This window comes from Monodelphis domestica, chromosome 8 (assembly GCF_027887165.1).
Source record: "Monodelphis domestica isolate mMonDom1 chromosome 8, mMonDom1.pri, whole genome shotgun sequence".
NCBI lineage: Eukaryota > Metazoa > Chordata > Mammalia > Didelphimorphia > Didelphidae > Monodelphis > Monodelphis domestica.
Genome location: NC_077234.1, coordinates 98,053,872 through 98,075,404, shown reverse-complemented (window position 1 = coordinate 98,075,404; position 21,533 = coordinate 98,053,872). Strand labels below are relative to the sequence as shown.

Here is a 21,533-nt window from a genome sequence, read left to right as displayed (position 1 = left end):
ATTGTCCATACAAATGCAAGGAGATGGAAGAAGCTTTGTCCGGTATGGGGAAAGCAATTAGGCCAGTTTGGCTAGAATACAGTATGCTATCTGACTGTAGTCACGTGTTTGTTCTATTGCTTCAAATTATGAGCTTTTGAAAAGCTTCTAGAGCTTCTATCATTTTTGTTATCTATGTCTCCCATCATATCTACTCCATAAATAGAGGAACCACAAAGGCAGGAAGGGCTGGACCTGCAGTCATTAGCAATGGGTTGGTATGTGAGCTCACTTGGTAGCTATAATGCTGGGCCAGTGGAAATCCCTATGAAGCTCAATCTCTTCATCTACCAAGAGCAGGTATTTGTAATGCCTAAATCACTGGGTTTTTGTGAGTAAAATCCAAAGTAAGTCAAAAGGCACTGCTTGAGGGTAAGTTACCATTATTGATTAATTCTTTAATACTCCAAAGATATAGGATTTCATCATTTTATGCACTCACTTCTCCAATACAAATCAAAACATCTTCACATTAGTAAATGTAAATAAAGAGTTGGTGTGTTAATGTGTATGTGTGAAAAAATCTATTACTTCATAGCCAACTTATTGGTCAGCTAAGTTCAGACTTTGAAACTTAATTAGCCTGGGTTAAGCATGCAATGCAGCCATACCCAAAGCCCTCCCAACCTAAAAGGATTTGTATATCCTTCAAGAACACAGGATCAACTCCACTCCATAAAGCCTTTTAAAAGGCCTTTGGAGGATTATAATTTCTCTTTATAAGATTATATAGTACTAGATATACATAATATGTGTAGTAGTGATTGCTGAATAAAATGTAGCCCGCCAGTCAGCTGATGTTAAAGAACAATCTTCAAATAAATCTATGAGAAATTATTCTGCAGAAAATAAATGTTTAAAAAGCACCTAATATGTGCTAGGCACTGTGCTAAGTGCTGGGAAAATTAAGAAAGACAATGAAGCAATCCTTTCTTTCAAGGATGTTATGTTCTAATGGGGAAATAAGTTGTATATATTTAAGTATGCCCAAAATAAAAATAAGGAGAATAAACACAAGGCAATTAGGGAGGGAGGACACTAATGGTTGGTGAAATAAAGCTTCATGTAGAATAAAGTGGTGTTGAAAAGGAAGAAAAACTTTCTCTACAGAAGGGGTGATGAAGAAGTGCATTTCAAGCACAGGAGACAGAATGAAATATACATTCTTTCTCTAACTACAGAATAAGGAGAATTGTTTAAATGAACAGATGAGATTTACATTATAAATTCTCAAAAATTTCTGAGTGACTTGTTGTTGAACATTATGATAAAATGCTTAGGGATTGGTGGAATCTCCTTTTCTGAGGAGAAAATATTTAAAAATAAGATATGTTTTATGTATATATACATATATGTATATAATAGTTTACAGATTTAGAGTTAGAATGGGCCCCCAAATTAATCTAATCCATCCCCATACCTTCACAGATGGGGAAACAAGTCCAGAGAGTTCAAGTAATTCACAGCTAGGATTTGGTACCAAGTATTCTGGTTTCAAAATCAGAGCTTTCTATCCATACTAAATGTATGATTATACTCTATCCTAATGAGACTATGAGTAGAGCACTTAGGTTCAAATTTGGGGGAGGGGCCTTGATAGGAAGGACATTGAGAAAGTTAGAGGAATGCGAATGAAATGCTGATTAACCTTAATTCCTGCCATAAGAGTATGAGCCAAAGGAAATGTAGCTACATTTAGCCTACAGAACACAAGACTTGGTGGGGCATATCAGCTACCTTAAAGTATATATGGTTCCCTATTGTGGAAGAGTTTTTGTGGTTCTTCCTCAAAGGGGGATGGTTAACCTCTAAAAGTACTTTCTAGAATTTCCAGTCCTTTAAGACTCATACTTTTCATGAATCTAATTGTCTTTTGCAGAAATTGGGAAAGGACACAGATCTGAAAAATTTTCTTCCCTTGTTGGGCCAACTGGGAAACATCATAGCATCTTTATAGCAACATTTAGAAAAGAAGCCTTTCCACAATAAAATCAGCACCATGACCTAAAAAAAAAAATCAAGAAATTTCTGTGCCCCAGTTCTAATTTTGTTCCTGGTCTATGTTACAACCTTAGGCAAATAGTTTTAATCTATCATTCAGTCTCATTCACAAAGTTAGAGCCTCCTCAGAGAGCCTCCTCACTATGCAGTGAAACTAAGTGTTGTAGAACAATCACAGCAGGGTTGAGAACACACTTGGAAAATGTTATAACTATAGTACTAAATATTACTATTAATGTAACCAACTTTATATGAAACAAGATTTCCAAACCTTTTAATGCATGTATTTCACTTTAAAAGACCAAAATGTATCCCTATTTAATAATCTCTCTGGCTTGTTACATAGACTATTTTTTTCAAGAGTAGTAATGTTTATAATAATTGTAATTCCCTGATAATTATGAGGTGATATCATATTAATACAATTTTAAATAATAATTTTCTGACATTTTACAATCCATGCTTTTTGCCTCCCTTTTACCCTTCCCCAACTCCCCAAGAAGGCAGGTAATATGATATAGATTGTGAGATATGCTATGATAGAATACATATTTCCATGTTCATCATGACATTTTAAAGCTTTACTTCCTTATATTATTTAATAATATCAATAAGTTTTTTAAATATAAAAACCTCTAGGAATGTGTTCTTTAATTGATTCACAAATTGGTGTGAATTAGATGATCAGATTAGCTTTCTAACTAAAGTTAGAGACTGAGGAAATGGGTTTTTCACTTAGGGGTGGAAATAGTTCAAAGCAAAGTTATACTGGAGTATATAGGGTTTAAGAACGCCTCAGGTTGGGTGCCATGATGTCCTAGGCCTGTGCTTAGAACTCCATGAGGCCCCTGGAGTCATCATGGGATAAGCTTAAAAAAAGAACCTAGAAAAAAGGTGGGAGTATGATAAAAACAAACATTAAACTTTCAAAGTTTAGCTTAAGATTAGTCCTACATTTAGAAAATTCATCTTCCCCTCTTTGGAATCATGTGATCCTCTGTCACTAGGAAGCTGAATTATTAGCATTAGCATTATTATAGCTATATTTTTATGAGCTAAGCTAGGAACCTTCCTATCATATATAACATTTCACTCCAAACATCTGGATTTAAAGAGGTGGCTGGGTGGGGCAGTGGATATATCTCGAGTCAGGAAGACTTAAATTCAAATCCAGTCTGATACTTGCTAGTCTTAAAAGCCTGGGCAAATCACTTAAACTCTTAGTACTGCGATTATAAATTGGGGATAACAATGTACCTATTCTCAGGGGTGTTTTAAGGATCAAATGAGATAATATTTTCAAATATTTAGCATTGTGCCTAGCATACAATAGGCTTCTCCTTTAACCCCTTAAAGAACACAGCTTTTTAAAAAACATTATAAATTAAAGGCTATCTATTTTGTAGAGTAGCTCCAATATTAACAAATGGTTTTTCCTTGTCATGAGTATTTAAAAGCTAGAATCCTCTTCATTAAATTCCCTAACAAATAAATATAAAGACTTTATATAGATAAATAATTTTTTATTAAATTTTAATTTCAACCACCAAAAATTGGCCTTGTCTCCTTCCCCCATCTCTCACTTTACCCCAATAAAGTATTATAATCAGGAAGTATTGACTACCTGAAATATATTTCTTTTTTTTATATACTTTATGTATTTATTTATATATTTATGATATACATTTATTTTTATATTAATTACAATGTAATTACAAAATTATATTGAAGTGAATATGATGTCTTTAGCAAAATGAGTCTATTTTGTCACAAATTATAATATCAAAATTCTCCTAATCATGTGACTTCTAAAATTAAGAACACATCAGTTAGTAGAAAGATAGTATTTAGTAGAAAGATAAAGAAGGAAGCCACATTTCTTTAAAATGCAGTATATGCAACACAATGTAAAGGGAGTAATCTCTCCCACCTCTATTTCCCACCAGCTATCTCTATTTTCTCCAGATTCTTGGACAATTATAGATAAGCTTTGTAACACTTGAAATTAGAAAGGCTGGCCTTCCTCCTTATGCTTTGACTTTGTGTTTTCTTTTTTTTTTAAATAATATTTTATTTGATCATTTCCAAGCATTATTCATTAAAGACAAAGATCTTTTTCTTTTCCTCCCCCCACCCCCATAGCCGACGTGTGATTCCACTGGGTGTCACATGTGTTCTTGATTCGAACCCATTTCCATGTTGTCAATATTTGCACTAGAGTTTCGTTTAGAGTCTCTCCTCTGTCATGTCCCCTCAACCGCTGTAGTCAGGCAGTTGCTTTTCCTCGGTGTTTCCACTCCCATAGTTTATCCTTTGCTTATGAATAGTGTTTTTTCTCCTAGATCCCTGCAGATTGTTCAGGGACATTACACCACCACTAATGGAGAAGTCCATTACGTTCGATTATACCACAGTGTATTAGTCTCTGTGTACAATGTTCTCCTGGTTCTGCTCCTCTCGCTCTGCATCACTTCCTGGAGGTCTTTCCAGTCTCCATGGAATTCCTCCACTTTATTATTCCTTTTAGCACAATAGTATTCCATCACCAACATATACCACAATTTGCTCAGCCAATTCCCCAATTGATGGGCATACCCTCGTTTTCCAGTTTTTGGCCACCACAAAGAGTGCAACTATGAATATTTTTGTACAAGTCTTTTTGTCCATTGTCTCTTTGGGGTACAGACCCAGCAATGCTATGGCTGGATCAAAAGGGTAGACATTCTTTTGTCGCCCTTTGGGCATAGTTCCAAATTGCCTTCCAGAATGGTTGGATCAGTTCACAACTCCACCAACAATGAATTAATGTCCCTACTTTGCCACATCCCCTCTAGCATTCATTACTTTCCTTTGCTGTTATGTTATGTTAGCCAATCTGCTAGGTGTGAGGTGATACCTCAGAGTTGTTTTTATTTGCATCTCTCTGATTATAAGAGATTTAGAACACTTCTTCATGTGCTTATTAATAGTTTTGATTTCTTTGCCTGAGAACTGCCTATCCATGTCCCTTGCCCATTTATCAATTGGAGAATGGCTTGATTTTTTGTATAATTGATTTAGCTCTTTATAAATTTGAGTAACTAAACCTTTGTCAGAGGTTTCTATGAAGATTTTTTCCCAATTTGTTGTTTCCCTTCTGATTTTAGTTACATTGGTTTTGTTTGTACAAAAGCTTTTTAGTTTGATGTAGTCAAAATTATTTATTTTACATTTTGTGATTCTTTCTATGTCTTGCTTGGTTTTAAAGCCTTTCCCCTCCCAAAGGTCTGACATGTATACTATTCTGTGTTTACCCAATTTACTTATGGTTTCCTTCTTTATGTTTAAGTCATTCACCCATTTTGAATTTATCTTGGTGTAGGGTATGAGGTGTTGATCTATTCCTAATCTCTCCCACACTGTCTTCCAATTTTCCCAGCAGGTTTTATCGAATAGTGGATTTTTGTCCCAAAAGCTGGGATCTTTGGGTTTATTGTATACTGTCTTGCTGAGGTCGCTTTCCCCCAGTCTATTCCACTGATCTTCCTTTCTGTTTCTTAGCCAGTACCAAATTGTTTTGATGACTGCTGCTTTGTAATATAGTTTAAGGTCAGGGACTGCAAGGCCCCCATCATATGTGTTTTTTTTTTCATGATTTCCCTGGATATCCTTGATCTTTTGTTATTCCAAATGAATTTTGTTATGGTTTTTTCTAAATCAGTAAAGAAATATTTTGGGAGTTCAATGGGCTGAAATATATTTCTAAAGAAATTCAAGTCGGTTTTTTTATTGCCTGATTTTAAAAAACTGGTAACTAGCACAAAAATAAAACTTCATTTTTCATCATTGTTTTTTGTTTTTAATATGTGTATTTTCTTTTCAAATACTGCATGCAGCCCCATTGTGAAAAACCAACTCAAAATCTCTCCAGCTGTTCCATCCTTCCTTCCCTATACCACACTCTGTGCTAGGAATGTGCAGTAACACCTTTCAAACTGAGGGAAAGTCTAATGTAAGTTTCTTTTTCATTTTGCTCTATCCGAATCTAATTTATACTTTCCAGTTGGTAGTAGAAGCAGTTATATTCTGCTTTCAAAGGTCTTTAAGCCTACTAGTTTTTGCTGGACAAAGACAAATAGAGTTGTCAGCTCAAAAAAAGAGATGACATTAGGTAATAATAATTTCAGTAATAGATTTTTAAGGGATAGACATTCACTAGATTAATTTGTTTTCAGGGTGTTTTATCCTCAAGAGTTTAAAAAAAAACAGATGTTATAATTTCATGAAGAAAAACATTCAGAAAGTGAACTTATTTCTCTATAGGATCACAAAACTTTGTTAATTTTCACATTTTATTAATTGAATCAAAACCTAATCTACTGTGTAGTTATCTTAAAAAATCTACATCTTTAAAATCCATCTTGCTATGCAACTATCTAACAAATATTTTAAAACTCAGGTCTAATATGATGACAGGATACAATTTAAAATTTAAAATTTAGATTGATAAGTATAACACTTTTAAAAAATAAATTTCATGGGACTACATTTATACCCGAGTAGTTTCCAAATTCAAATTTCTGATCTACTTTATTATAACCTTTTTGTGGCCTATCCAGACATTTACAAATAGATCAAATCAGAAGAGTACATTTTTTATGATTAATTATCCAAATGTGGTTCTTACTCAGTTGACAATTTTGCATGATAACATGTTTTAAGAAAATAACCTAAAGGAAAAAATCAAACTGTTTAGGACATGAATAAAATATATGTTTTTCAGGAGAGTTGAAACATTTGCTAATGTTCCTCATTAAGAACCTGAAATGTTCTTACTCAGTCTCAGGAAGTTGATAATTGGCTAAACACAATCTGAAACACTAACAACCAATTTCAAATGAATAGGTCCAAAGTGTACCTGTTCCTTTATTGCCACAAAACAGGTTAGTAATTGAGGGCATCTGCTCCACAGGACACTGCAGAAATATGAAGGCAAGGGGAAAAGCAAGGAAATGATTGCTATGGGGATGCACACATATACTGTTTCCTTCTTGGAAAAGATGGAGAATGTTGTCATGGCAACTCCCCAGGGCCATAGAGATCTTGAAATTCACTGAAATGTGTTATAAAATTTCTTTAATTTCTATAATCAGCAAAACAGTTATCACCTCTATATTTCTTTTGAAAAAAAGTTAATATGAGTGACAGAACTGAGTCAGATGCCTTAGGCTGCAGTCTGGCTGTGAAAGCAATTATTTCTGTGGCCTTGACCATGTTATCCATAAAATGGGGAATATAATATCTAACTGCCCCTCTTAGCAGACTTGTTGATTTGGTTAAAAGAGGTGGCAGATTGTAAAAGAAAAATTACTAAAAAGTTAAAGAAGTAATTAACCTCATTCTGGTTCTTAAAAGCACCAATTTTTCTTCAATAGCATTGAGTCAAAGCAGCACTAGTCTTGCTTACCAGTGACCTCTGAATTAAATGGTCATGGCCCATTGAGTTACTGGGGAGACTCCATTGGGGGATACCAAATAGCAATAACTATGGAGTTTTTTAATATATCCACCTGGACCCTACAAATACATGGCTAGAAAATAATACCTACCTCACACCAAGGCCCCCAAATGTTCAATTAACTTCATTTGTCAATCTAGGCTACTGACCAACCACCTGGAAGTAAAAGGTTAGTCTTACCTACTCCTTAAGCTATTTCTCACCTATCATTTGGCACTATAATCAGTAATGATGAAAATTCGATGCATAAAAATAAGACATTACACTTGAATTTTACATTTTATAAAATACTTTCACTTTCATTGACTCAGTTGATGCTTTTAAAACCTACCAAATGGGGAGAATTACCTCCCATTTTACATATGAGGAAACCGAGGCTTCAGAACACTACATAAGTCAAGACTCAAATGTTTTTATCTTTATAAACCTAATATCTAGCAGAAAACCATACACATAAAAGATGCTTAATAAATATTTGATAAATTAAATTCAAATGGCACTTTCTCTGGCAGGGTCATTTCTTAAGGATTGATGTATGTACACTATGCATGTAGTCTAATGTATGTAGTCTAATTAATTGCCTTCAGACTAGGTCAACTGAAAGAGCAACAGCATGAGGTAGTGGAAAAGCCCCAGATTTAGTCAGAGAACCTGTTCTCAAATCCTGGCTCTGAGCTTAAAACTAATGTGAACTTGGAGATGTCACACAACAACAACAACAACAATAATAATTAGCATCCATATTGCACTTGAATGTTTGCAAAGTGCTCTACAAATAATCCTCATGACAGCTCTGGGATATAGGTGCTATTATCCTCATTTTCCAGTTGAGGGGAATAAGGTGAACATTAAATGACTTGTCCAGGGTCAGAAAGTTAGTAAGAATCTGGGACTAAGGGCAATAAATGGGACAAAGGCTGCTACTGATAGGATTCTTGAGGGAAATCAGAGGGAAAAGCTTATGACCAGACCCTGAAAAACCAAACTTCCCCTCCCACAATAAGAAATACTAAATACATAGGGATTTTTTAAAAATTATATATGAACACATACAAATACATCACAGAAACAAAACAGGTCAAACATGGTAAACTAACAGAAGTATCTTAAACCAAATAACAGCAAGCTCTCAGCTCAAGATTAAAGATTTTCTGTAGAATGTCCTAACTGTTTAGAGTGGCATTAAATATATTGAGAAATAATGATAAAAATTAATTCTAGTTATATTTTACCATACAGAGTTAGAGTCAAATGTCTAACTATGATTTGAAAAAGCATTTATTATCAAAGTAAACATGATGTAAGCTTCTTTGCTATTAAGAGAAAAAGATTCAAGAATTAAACCTATTTGGATTACTTACAAACCAAGGGTAATTTTTAAAGTTGGCATTACTACATCCATGTTTGAAATGGTATTTATAACAACCCCTTGATCAAAAGTAAGAATTTTCCATCAATGATCAGAAATTCAGAAAAATTCTATTAAGTATTGTTAAGCTTGTGAGAGGAAGAGAATTTGGAACTCAAACCTAAAAAAGAAAAGAATGTTAAATGTAATAAAAAAATTTTAATAATAAATAACATGAAGATTTACTTCATGTAAATAAAGCTATTTTGTAAGGCAAAATAAAAATTGAACAAAAAGCAAAGTCCATTTATATGTGACATATAACATGTATCTATAAGCACACATTTAAATGCAAAAATAAGTGCCAATAAGATAGATTTATTTTCAATCAGCTTTCAAATATCTGAACACCCAAGACAAAGGAGAATATGGAGAAAACAGATAAACAAGCAAGTCTAATACTAGGTTTCAAATCTTAATCAGAGCTGCTAACTACTGACATGACTGACCTTATCTTCATCATAACTGAAAAATGCCAGTGACTGCAACAAAAAGAAAAAGTCTTTATAAATCTCAATTTGACTACAAGGTATACAATGCTAAAGAGATCACAGATAAAGGAAAGGACTCATAAATACAAATGAAATAACATTAACATTTTTTGCTGAAGAATAGAATTAGAAACTTAGAGGCTGCCAGTCAACTGAAGAATGACTGAACATTGAGTTGGCAGGAAAACTCACCACCATCAGACATCTTCTTCCTCTTTTGCTCCCTCCCCAGCTGGGATCTACCAGAACCCTGTTTTAATGTTCCCATGGTTTGAATTTAAGGGAAATCACTAACTATAATCTTTCCAGTGAGGTAAAAGACCATCAGGCCTTACCATCTGTCTTCTATGTCTTACTATCTACCCTGTCTCCCCTCCCTACACTGCAGACCCCAGCAGTGTCATCTGATTTAATGACATCATCTAAGGACCTGTGGATGCTGCCTTTAGCACTGATGTGGCATCATTAAGACTTGCAGCAATTCCATCTGTCTGCGTTATGTCCCCCTAATTAAAGTGCTCCTCTCTTTGAGAGAAGGGACTGCCTATTTTTTTTTTCAGTTCTTAAAAATGTGCTTGGCATTTAGCAAGCATTTAATGAATTATTTTTTTCATTCATTGATTTATTTATTCATATTGTGCCATAATAAATTACAATGGGGTGTATGTTTAGAGAATCCTGGCAAGACTTAAATGAACTAATATGGAGCAAAGTGAGTTGAACCAAGGGAATAATTTATACACTCACTACAGTGTTGTTAAGGAAAACAATTATTATTTTTTGAGATTAGGTTTTCTTATCTCACCTAGGCTGGAATGAAGCAGTCAATCATAGACCAAACACACTACTGACTACTTTAGAAGCTTTTACCTGTTTCAGTTGGCATCTCCTTATTGCATTCCATTGAATGGTTTTAGTCCTATCGAAGAATTCTTCAACTCAAAAAAACAAAAGTCCTATGTGACCATGGGCAAATCAATTAACCCCCATTGCCTAAACCTTATCACATTTCTGACTTGGAAGCAATATACAATCTTGATTCTAAGACAGAAGGTAAGAAAAAAGAACAATAAGTCTCATTCTCCCCTAGTTACAGAGAAAAATGCCTTAAGTCTCTTTCCATTCTAGTCAATCTTTTATACTGATGTCAAAACTCTCTTTCTAATGTACATTCTGATATTGCTTTTCTGCTGAAAATCCTTTAGTAGTTCCCAATTGCCTATTGAATAAAATATTAGATCATTGTCTTACAAAATATTGTATATTGCTTCCAAGTCAGAAGTGTGACTTCATATAATGGCAGCTCAAATCTATACTTTTAGTCTTAATTCATACCAGTTCCCTTTCTATACTCTATATTTATCCCAAGATTCCATCTTCCTTTGGTGCTATCTAGCATACAGTAGGCACTTAAAAAATCCTCACTGATTGACTAATTGAAGTCCAACTTAAATGACAATAATTCTTCTCTGTTTATATTATTTTCCTCCATTAGATCTAAGTTCCTTGGGGGTAGGCACCATCTCTGTTTTTATTTGTATTCTTATCCCCAGCACTTAGCATCAGAGCTGGCATGTAGTAGGCAATTAACAAATGTTTATTGTCTGACTAACTAATCTTAGCCAGTGATATATCCAGTAAACAGCTGGAACAATATGACTAAAGATCAGGGGAAAGGAAGAGTTTAGAAATAAAGATAGGTTAGAAATAAAAATAGAAATAAAGATGTGGGAGACATCTGTAGAAATCAATCAAAAGAGCTTATTAAGGACCTACTATGTGCCATCATACTATGCTAGGTAGTAGAGGTAAAGATACAAAATTGAAATGTTCATGGAGCTTAAATAATAGCAGTGGAGCTAGCATGTTCACATATAATTATATACAGAACAAAAGGACATAAAATACATGGAAGGGTGTCAGATACAAAGTATTTAGGAAAGAAAAACACAGTTAGGAGAATCAGAATATGCTTAATGTAGAAGGTGGTTATTGACAGATATTTTGAAGCAAGAGAGTAAGTGAAGTAAGAAGTGAGGAGGGAGGCCTTCCCATGAGGGATGGATAGTTTAAAGGAAGAGAGATGTGAGATGGAAGGTCATGTGTTAGAAACAAGTAGAAGGGTAGTCTGGCTAGCTGCATCTCAGAGAGTAGAGAGGGAAATGATATAAAACAGCTAGAAAGATATGTAAGGCCAAGTTGCAAAATCTTTTAAAAACCTGCTTATGAGTAAAATGAGCCAACATAATAAAAATGACAATCTTACACAAATTAATTTACTTATTCAGTGCCATACTTATCATACTACCAAGAAACTTTTTTTACTGAATTAGAAAAAATTATAACAAAGTTCATTAGGAAAAATAAAAGATCAAGGATATTAAGGGAAATAGTGAAAAAAAAATGTGAAGGATGGGGGCCTAGCAGTACCAAATCTTAAGCTGTACTAAAAACAGTAGTCATCAAAACAATATGGTGCTGGCTAAGAGACAGAAAGGAGAATCAATGGAATAGACTTGGGGTAAATGACCTCAGCAAGATAGTATATGATAAACCCAAAGATCCCAGCTTTGGGGACAAAAACCCACCATTTGACAAAAACTGCTGGGGAATTTGGAAAACAGTATGAGAGAGATTAGGTTTAGATCAACATTTCACATTCTACACCAAGATAAATTCAGAATGCATGAATAACTTAAATATAAAGAAGGAAACTATAAGTAAATTAGGTGAACATAATAGAATAGTATACATGGGAAAGAAAGTATTTTAAGACCAACCAAGAGATAGAGATTATTACAAAATGTAAAGTGAATAATTTTGATTGCATTAAATTAAAAAGGTTTTGTACAAGTAAAACCAATGCAACCAAAATTAGAAGGGAAGCAACAAATTGGGGGAAACTTTTATAACAAAAACCTCTAACAAAAGTCGAATTACTTAAATTTATAAAGAGCTAAATCAATTGTAAAAAAAATCAAGCCATTCCACAATTGATACATGGGCAAGGGACATGAATAGGTAATTTTCAGATAAAGAAATCAAAACGATCAATAAGTATATGAAAAAGTGTTCTAAATCTCTTATAATTAGAGAAATGCAAATCAAAACAGCTCTGAGGTACCACCTCACACCTAACAGAGTGGCTAATATGACAGCAAAGGAAAGTAATAAATGTTGTAGGGGATGTGGCAAAATTGGGACACTAATACATTGCTAATGAAGTTGTGAATTGATGCAACCATTCTAGAAGGCAACATGGAACTATGCCCAAAGATCTTTAAAAAGACTGCCTGCCCTTTGATAACACTACTGGGTTTACATACTAAAGAGATAATAATGAAAAAGACTTCTACAAAATCTATATATATTAATAACCTTGCTCTTGGTGGTGGCAAAAAATTGGAAAATGAGGAGATGATCTCCAATTGGGAAATGGCTAAACAAATTGTGGTATATGTTGGTGATGGAATACTATTGTGCTAAAAGGAATAATGAACTGGAGGAATTTCATGTGAACTGGAATGACCTCCAGGAATTGATACAGAGTGAAAGGAGCAGAACCAGGAGAATATTGTACACAAGAGACTGATACATTGTGGCACAATCGAATGTAATGGAATGTAATTGGGGATGTAGACTCTTAACAATACTAGTAAAATATTAATTATATGGGAATAGGTATGGATCAATGACACAGGTAAAACCCAGTGGAATTGCTCATTGGCTATGGGAGGGGGAAGGGAGAAGGGGAGTGAAAGAATATGAATTATGTAACTGTGGAAAAATATTCCTAATTAATTAAATAATTAATTTAAATTGATTTTAAAAAATCTTTTAAAAACCAAAAGAGTTTATATTTGATGCCCTGAGGAGGCACTAAAGTTGGCTGAATAGAGGCATGTCAGATCTGCATTTAAGGAAATCACTGCTGCAAAAGTTTGAAGGTTAAACTGGTACAGAAAGAGCTTTGAGGCAAGAAGACCAAAAGGGAGGACATTGCAATTGTCCAGGGAAGAGATAAGAGTCTGAAGTTGGTAGGCTATGGGAATATAAAGAAGTAGTCAGATCCAACAGATGTTACAAAGGCTGAAAATACAAGATTTGGCAGCCGATTAGATTTATGAGATGAGGGAGACTGAGAAGTAGAGAATAGTATGTTAATGAACCTGGGAGATTGGGAGATTAGAAGATTGGTAGAGGAGTGGATGGGGGGGGGGGCGGTAATGAATGCTGTTTCCTTCAGATACCTCTAACACATCTAGTCTGAAATGTCTAAAAGAAAGCCATAATTGAAGGCATGGTAAAGAATGAAATAACCAAGATAAAAGGAAAGAAAAAGCCCCAGGCTACATTAAAATTTAGGGGAAAGGAGGGTGATGAGGAGTCACTGAAGGAGAATGAGAATGAACAGTGGGATTTTTTTTTAAAAGACTTATATTGTGTGGTGTTGTGATGGTCAAGTAAAAAACTACATTTAGTACTATGAAAGGGGATTCTTTATTCTCTTTGTCTATTTTGAGTTAATCAATCAACAAATCCCTACTTAATGCTTCCTTAGCAATCACTTAAGATAATTCACAAGTTACTTACTTAGAGAGCTCCACCCTTTTAACTCAATCAGTCAGAAACTTGTGAATCCTTTGATAAGAGTTTACACCCCTCAGAGGATGAGAGGTGGATCCCACAGACTCTATCCCACCCCTAGCAGTGCTAGGCAATTTGGAATCTGTGATTGGCCCCTGTGAAGAGAAGAAGGGACAGGAAGTGACATGGAAAAAGGACTATAAAAAGTCCTCAACTTCCTGTCCAGGGAACTTTCGGCTTGGAGCTTCACCTTGGTGACTTGGCTTTTAGAGGTGGCTCTGAACTTGACCTTTGGCTTGGACTTCACTTTGGCTCTTGGACTGCTTTCTTGGAGGACTACTCCTGGATCTGCCCCTGTGGACTTTGTCTTGGGTAAGTAAGTAGCTGAAATGAATGTTGCAAAATTAAAAAGAACAAATATGGCCAGAAAGAAGAGATATGAGAAGACATGTTCATCCATTCCTTTGAAAGGTATGAAATTATTGGGAGCATTCCATCATCTTTTTTCAGTTTATCTTTTAAATTAAAAAGATTTTTTTAAACCTTTACCTTCTGTCTTAGGACCAATAAAAAGGCAGAAGAGTGATAAGGGCTAGGCAATGGAGGTTAAGTGATGTGCCCACTGTCACAAAACTAGGAAATGTCTGAGGCCAGATTTTAACCTAGAACCTCCCATCTCTAGGCCTGGCTATCAATCTACAAAGTCACCCAGCTGCCCCCTAAAAATATTTTTTTTTAATTCAGAATCTCCCTCCCCTTAACAACACCAAGGAAGGCATCATTTGATAAATATATATTGTCTTTCCCATTTCCCCTTCTCAGTTCATTCTCTAGAAGTGAACATTCACAAGTTATTAAATATTAATCTATTGTTGTATATAATGTTCTCTTGCTTCTACTCATTTATCTCTTCATTTTCTCATATAGTTCTGAAGTTTCTTTTAAAAAATCAATCTGTGGAGGTGGAATCAAGATGGTGGCTTAGAAGCAGCAAAAGTTCAGACCTCTGAAAACCCTTCCTTACCGATCACAAAATGAATGCTCCTAGGGGACTAAAATTCAAACTTAACAACAGGACAGAGGCAGGGAACCCTCCTTCTGGACTCAAATCAAAAGATACACCCCCCAAAAGCCAGAATTTGACAACACTTGGGTCAAAGGGTAAGGCAGAAGGAAGGTCCCAGTATGGTCATTCAACAAAATAGGAGAATTTCAAGAATTCGTAAAGACAAGACCTGAACAGAAAATTTGATGTCTAAGCACAGAACTCAAGAGAATCATCAAAAGGTAATTAAAAAAGAGGGGAAAAAGGAAAAACAAAACAAAACAAAATTTTTTAAGAGACTCAATAAGTTAAAATGATATGTATCCCTATAAGAAAATAGGTCATTGGTAACTCTTAAAAACTGTTGTTATTACCTGGGCAGCAAAAAGAAGTACACTTAGAGGGAACAGTGACAAACTTTATAGGATGAAAGGACAAGACATAAAAAGGTATATAGATATATGCATGCATAAATACATACACATGAGTATGCATATAAATATATACATATATATAAATAACTTGAGCTTAAAAATAGGTTAATATTAAAAGAAATGGGAAAAGAAACAAACGGGGGTAAATTTATATGTTACAAAGAGGCTCATGGTGGAAGGGGGGAGAACATCAATATACTAGAAGGGTAAAGAGGTCAGAGACAGGAAAAACTCAACTTTTACGTGCCTTGAAATTGACTCAAAGGGGGAAAAACAATCCAATCCATTGGGGGCAGAGAATAGATTTGTGCCCTATAGGGGAGTAGAAGGGTAACAAATGGACTGGTGGGGAGGGAAGCAGTACAAGGGATGGAGGGGGTGGGGGGTTAATTTTAGAAAAACTACAGGGAAAATAAGGGGGGGGGATAAGAAGGGAGAGGGTAGAAAGGGAAGTAAAATAAGGGTGGGAACTAGGGGGACTGATTAAAAGCAAACATTGGTATAGAAGGTAATAGTGAAAGAAGAAAAGGCAGGAACAAGAGTAGAAATCAAAATGCTGGGTAATACACAGCTAGTAATCATAACTCTGAATGTGAATGGAATGAACTCACCCATAAAACACAAGCAAATAGAGTGGATTACCGTACCATATGCTGTCTACAAGAAACACACATGAGGAAGGTAGATATGCACAGGGTGAAAGTAAGAGGTGGAGTCAAATCTATTGGGCATCCACTGATAAAAAGAAGGCAGGAGTCACAATCATGATATCCGACAAAGCCAAAGTAAAAATAAATCTAGTTAAAAGAGATAGGGAAGGTAATTACATCCTGATAAAAGGCAGTATAGACAATGAGGAAATATCTGTACTCAACATGTATGCACCAAATGGCATAGCATCCAAATTTCTAAAGGAGAAACTAGTGGAGCTCAAGGAAGAAATAGATAGAAAAACTATACTAGTGGGAGACCTGAACCTTCCTCTATCTGAACTAGATAAATCAAACCAAAAAATAAGAAAGAGGTAAGAGAAGTGAATGAAATCTTAGAAAAATTAGAGTTAGTAGACATGTGGAGAAAAATAAATAGGGACAAAGAGAAATATACCTTCTTTTCAGCAGCACATGGTACATTCACAAAAATTAACCATGTATTAGGGCATAAAAACATTGCAAACAAGTGCAAATGAGCAGAAAAAATAAATGCAACTTTCTCAGATCACAATGCAATGAAAATAATAATTAGTAAGGGAACATGGAGAGATAAATCAAAAATTAATTGGAAATTAAACAATATGATTCTCCTAAACAATACGATTCTCCAAAACCAGTTAGTTAAAGAACAAATCGTAGAAACAATTAATAACTTTGTTGAAGAAAATGACAATGATGAGACATCCTTTCAAAATCTATGGAATGCAGCCAAAGCAGTACTCAGGGGGAAATTTATATCCTTGAGTTCATATATTAACAAATTAAGAAGGGCAGAGGTCAATGAATTGGGCATGCAAATTAAAAAATTAGAAAGCAAATAAATTAAAAATCCTCAGATCAAGACTAAATTAGAGATCCTAAAAATCAAAGGAGAAATTAATAAAATTGAAAGTCAAAGAACTATTGATTTAATAAATAAGACTAGAAGCTGGTACTTTGAAAAAACAAATAAAATAGACAAAGTACTAGTCAGTCTAATTAAAAAAAGGAAAGAAAAACCAAATTGACAGTATCCAAGATGAAAAAGGAGACCTCACCTCTAATGAAGAGGAAATTAAGGCAATCATTAAAAACTACTATGCCCAATTATATGGCAACAAATATGGCGATCTAGGTGTTATGGATGAATACTTACAAAAATATAAATTGCCTAGACTAAAAGAAGAAGAAATAGATTACCTAAACAACCCCATATCAGAAAAAGAAATTGAACAAGCCATCAAAGAACTCCCTAAGAAAAAATCCCAAGGTCCAGATGGATTCACAAATGAATTCTATCAAACATTCAAAGAACAACTAATCCCAATATTAAACAAACTATTTGACAGAATAAGCCAAGAAGGAGTTCTATCAAATTCATTTTACAACACAAATATGGTACTGATTCCAAAGCCAGGCAGGTCAAAAACAGAGAAAGAAAACTATAGATCAATCTCCCTAATGAATATAGATTCAAAAATCTTAAATAGGATACTAGCAAAAAGGCTCCAGCAAGTCATCACAAGGGTCATCCACTATGACCAAGCAGGATTCATACCAGGAATGCAAGGATGGTTCAATATTAGGAAAACCATCCACATAATTGACCATATTAATAAGCAAACTGACAAAAATCACATGATTATCTCAATAGATGCAGAAAAAGCCTTTGATAAAATACAATACCCATTCCTATTGAAAACACTAGAAAGTATAGGAATAGAAGGGCCTTTCCTAAAAATAATAAAGAGTATATATCTAAAACCATCAGCAAACATCATCTGCAATGGGGATAAACTAGATGCATTCCCAATAAGATCAGGAGTAAAGCAAGGATGCCCATTATCACCTCTATTATTTAACACTGTACTAGAAACACTAGCAGTAGCAATTAGAGAAGAAAAAGAAATTGAAGGTATTAAAATTGGCAATGAGGAGACCAAGCTATCACTCTTTGCGGATGATATGATGGTTTACTTAAGGAATCCTAGAGAATCAACCAAAAAGTTACTCTAAATAATCAACAATTTTAGCAAAGTTGAAGGATACAAAATAAACCCACACAAGTCATCAGCATTTCTATATATCTCTAATCCATTTCAGCAGCAAGAATTAAAAAGAGAAATACCATTTAAAATCACCCTAGACAATATAAAATACTTAGGAATCTATCTGCCAAGACAAACAAAGGAACTATACGAACACAACTACAAAACACTCTCCACACAGTTAAAACTAGATTTAATAATTGGAAAAACATTAATTGCTCATGGGTGGGACAAACTAACATAATAAAAATGACAATCTTACCCAAATTAATTTACTTACTAAGTGCCATACCCATGGAACTATCAAAATATTTCTTTACTGAATTAGAAAAAAACCATAACTAAGTTTATTTGGAAGAACAAAAGATCAAGGTATCCAGGGAAATAATGAAAAAAAAATACAAAGGAAGGTGGCCTTGCAGTCCCAGATCTCAAAATATATTACAAAGCAGTGGTCATCAAAACAATTTGATACTGGCTAAGAGACAGAAAGGAGGATCAGTGGAATAGACTTGGGGTCAATAACCTCAGCAAGACAGTCTATGACAAACCCAAAGATGCCAACTTTTGGGACAAAAATCCACTATTTGATAAAAACTGCTGGGAAAATTGGAAGATAGTGTGGGAGAGATTAGGTTTGGATCAACACCTTACACCCTACACCAAGATTAACTCAGAATGGGTGAATGACTTGAATATAAAGAAGGAAACTATAAGTAAATTAGGTGAACACAGAATAGTATACATGTCAGACCTTTGGGAAGGAAAAGATTTTAAAACCAAGCAAGACTTAGAAAGAGTCACAAAATGTAAAATAAATAATTTTGACTACATCAAATTAAAAAGTTTTTATACAAACAAAACCAATGTAATTAAAATCAGAAGGGAAGCAACAAATTGGGAAACAATCTTCATAAAAACCTCTGACAAAGGTTTAATTACTCAAATTTACAAAGAGCTAAATCAATTGTACAAAAAATCAAGAGATTCTCCAATTGATAAATGGGCAAGGGACATGAATAGGCAGTTTTCAGATAAAGAAATCAAAACTATTAATAAGCATGTGAAAAAGTGTTCTAAATCTCTTATAATCAGAGAGATGCAAATCAAAACAATTCTGAGGTATCACCTCACACCTAGCACATTGGCTAACATGACAGCAAAGGAAAGCAATGAATGCTGGAGGGGAGGTGGCAAAGTAGGGACATTAATTCATTGCTGGTGGAGTTGTGAATTGATCCAACCATTCTGGAGGGCAATTTGGAACTATGCCCAAAGGGCGATAAAAGATTGTCTGCCCTTTGATCCAGCCATAGAACTGCTGGGTTTATACCCCAAAGAGATAATAAGGAAAAAGACTTGTACAAGAATTTTCATAGCTGCGCTCTTTGTGGTGACCAAAAACTGAAAAATGAGGGGATGCCCTTCAATTGGAGAATGGCTGAACAAATTGTGGTATATGTTGGTGATGGAATACTATTGTGCTTAAAGGAATAATAAAGTGGAGGAATTCCATGGAGACTGGAACAACCTCCAGGAAGTGATGCAGAGCGAAAGGAGCAGAACAAGGAAAACATTGTACACAGAGACTGATACATTGTGGTACAATTGAAGGTAATGGACTTCTCCACTGGAGTCAATGCAATGTCCCTGAACAATCTGCAGGGATCTAGGAGAAAAAACACTATCCACAAGCAGAGGACAAACTGTGGTAGTAAAAACACAGAGGAAAAGCAACTGCTTGACTGCAGGGGTTGAGGGGATATGACTGAGGAGAGACTCTAAATGAACACTCTAATTCAAAAATCCAACAACATGGAAATGGGTTCGAATAAAGGACACGTGATATCCAGTGGAATCGCATGTCGGCTTATGGGAGAGGTGGGGGGTGGGGTGGGTGGAGGAAAAGAAAATGATCTTTGTTTCCAATGAATAATGTTTGGAAATGACCAAATAAAATAATGTTAAAAAATAAAAAATCAATCTGTTCATCATTTCTTATGGTACAGTATTTCATCACAATCATATACTACAATTTGTTTAGTCATTCCTCAATTGATGGATATCCCTTTGATTTCCAGTTCTTTGCCACCACAAAGAGACCTACTATAAATATTTGGGAACATATAGGTTCTTTTAAGCTATACTTAAGCTACACTCTTAATCCCAGATCTAGCAAGTTTGTTTCCCTCATTTCCTTGGGAAACAAACTTGCTAGATCTGGGTTTAAGAGTATAGCTCTTTGATTATAATTCCAAATTGCTCTCCAAAATGGTTCACAGTTATGCCAACAGAATACTATTATCCCCACTTTTCCACATCCCCTCCAACATTTATCATTTTGTCTTTTTGTCAATTTAGGCAATCTGATGGGTCTGAGATGATACCTCAGAATTGCCCGAGTTTGCATTTCCCTAATCAGTACTGATTTAGAGCATTTTATTCATGTAGCTATATATGGCTTTGATTTCTTCATTCCAAAAAAAACTTCACATTTTTTTTTTGCCCATTAGTTGGGGGATGGCTCTTATTCCAATAAATTTGACAAAGTTCTCTATATATTTTAGATATGAGATCTCTATCCAAGAGACTGTCTATAACATTTCCCCAAGTATTTTTTTGCTTTCTTAGAAACTTTTGCTTTTGCTTTCTTAGAAATATTTGTTTTATTTGTACAAAAACTTTTTAATTTAATATACTCAAAACCATAACATTTTATTCTTGTTGGCTCATAAATTCCTTTCCTATCTATAAATATTATAGGTAATATGTTTTCTATTCTTCTAATTTTATATCTCTTTTTAAGTCTAGATCATATGTCCATTTTGATCTTATCCTAGTAAATGGTGTAAGCTATTGATCTAAACCAAATTTCTGTCAAACTCTTTTCCAGTTATTCCATCAATTTTTTTTACCAAATAGTGATTTCTTATCCCAAATACCTAGATTGATATTTTTGTAAAATACAAGATAGTCCATTCTGTTCCACTGATATTCCTTTCTATTTCTTAGCCAGTCCCAGGTAGTTTTAATAATTACTACTTTATCATAAAATTTAAAATCTGGTGCTGACACTGTATATATTTTCAGAAAATTTCTGTTGGTTAGTTCTGCCGATGTGTTTTCTCTTTCTCCTTTTTATTTTAAAAATAATATTTTTTTAGATGACATGACCCTTTCAAAGGGAGGGGAGAGGGAAGCAGAATAAAATTTGGGTGAAATAAAAACAAAAGATTTAATAAAATTTTATGTTTAAAATAGGCATTAAGCCCTATCTCCATGGTCAACAAT

At 34.4% G+C, this 21,533-nt stretch overlaps 1 protein-coding gene across 3 annotated transcripts in view; it reads right to left on the bottom strand.

The window, feature by feature from the left end:
• Positions 1-21,533, bottom strand: part of VWA8 (von Willebrand factor A domain containing 8) — a 463,626-nt gene that overhangs the window by 382,051 nt on the left and 60,042 nt on the right. Inside the window, exon 5 of one of the 3 annotated variants that reach the window (XM_016425025.2) lies at positions 9,395-9,427. The exons of the other annotated variants lie outside the window; for them this stretch is intronic. Coding sequence (XP_016280511.2) covers positions 9,395-9,427 — 33 coding nt within the window. The remainder of the gene's footprint in view (positions 1-9,394; positions 9,428-21,533) is intronic. 3 annotated transcript variants of the gene reach the window in all.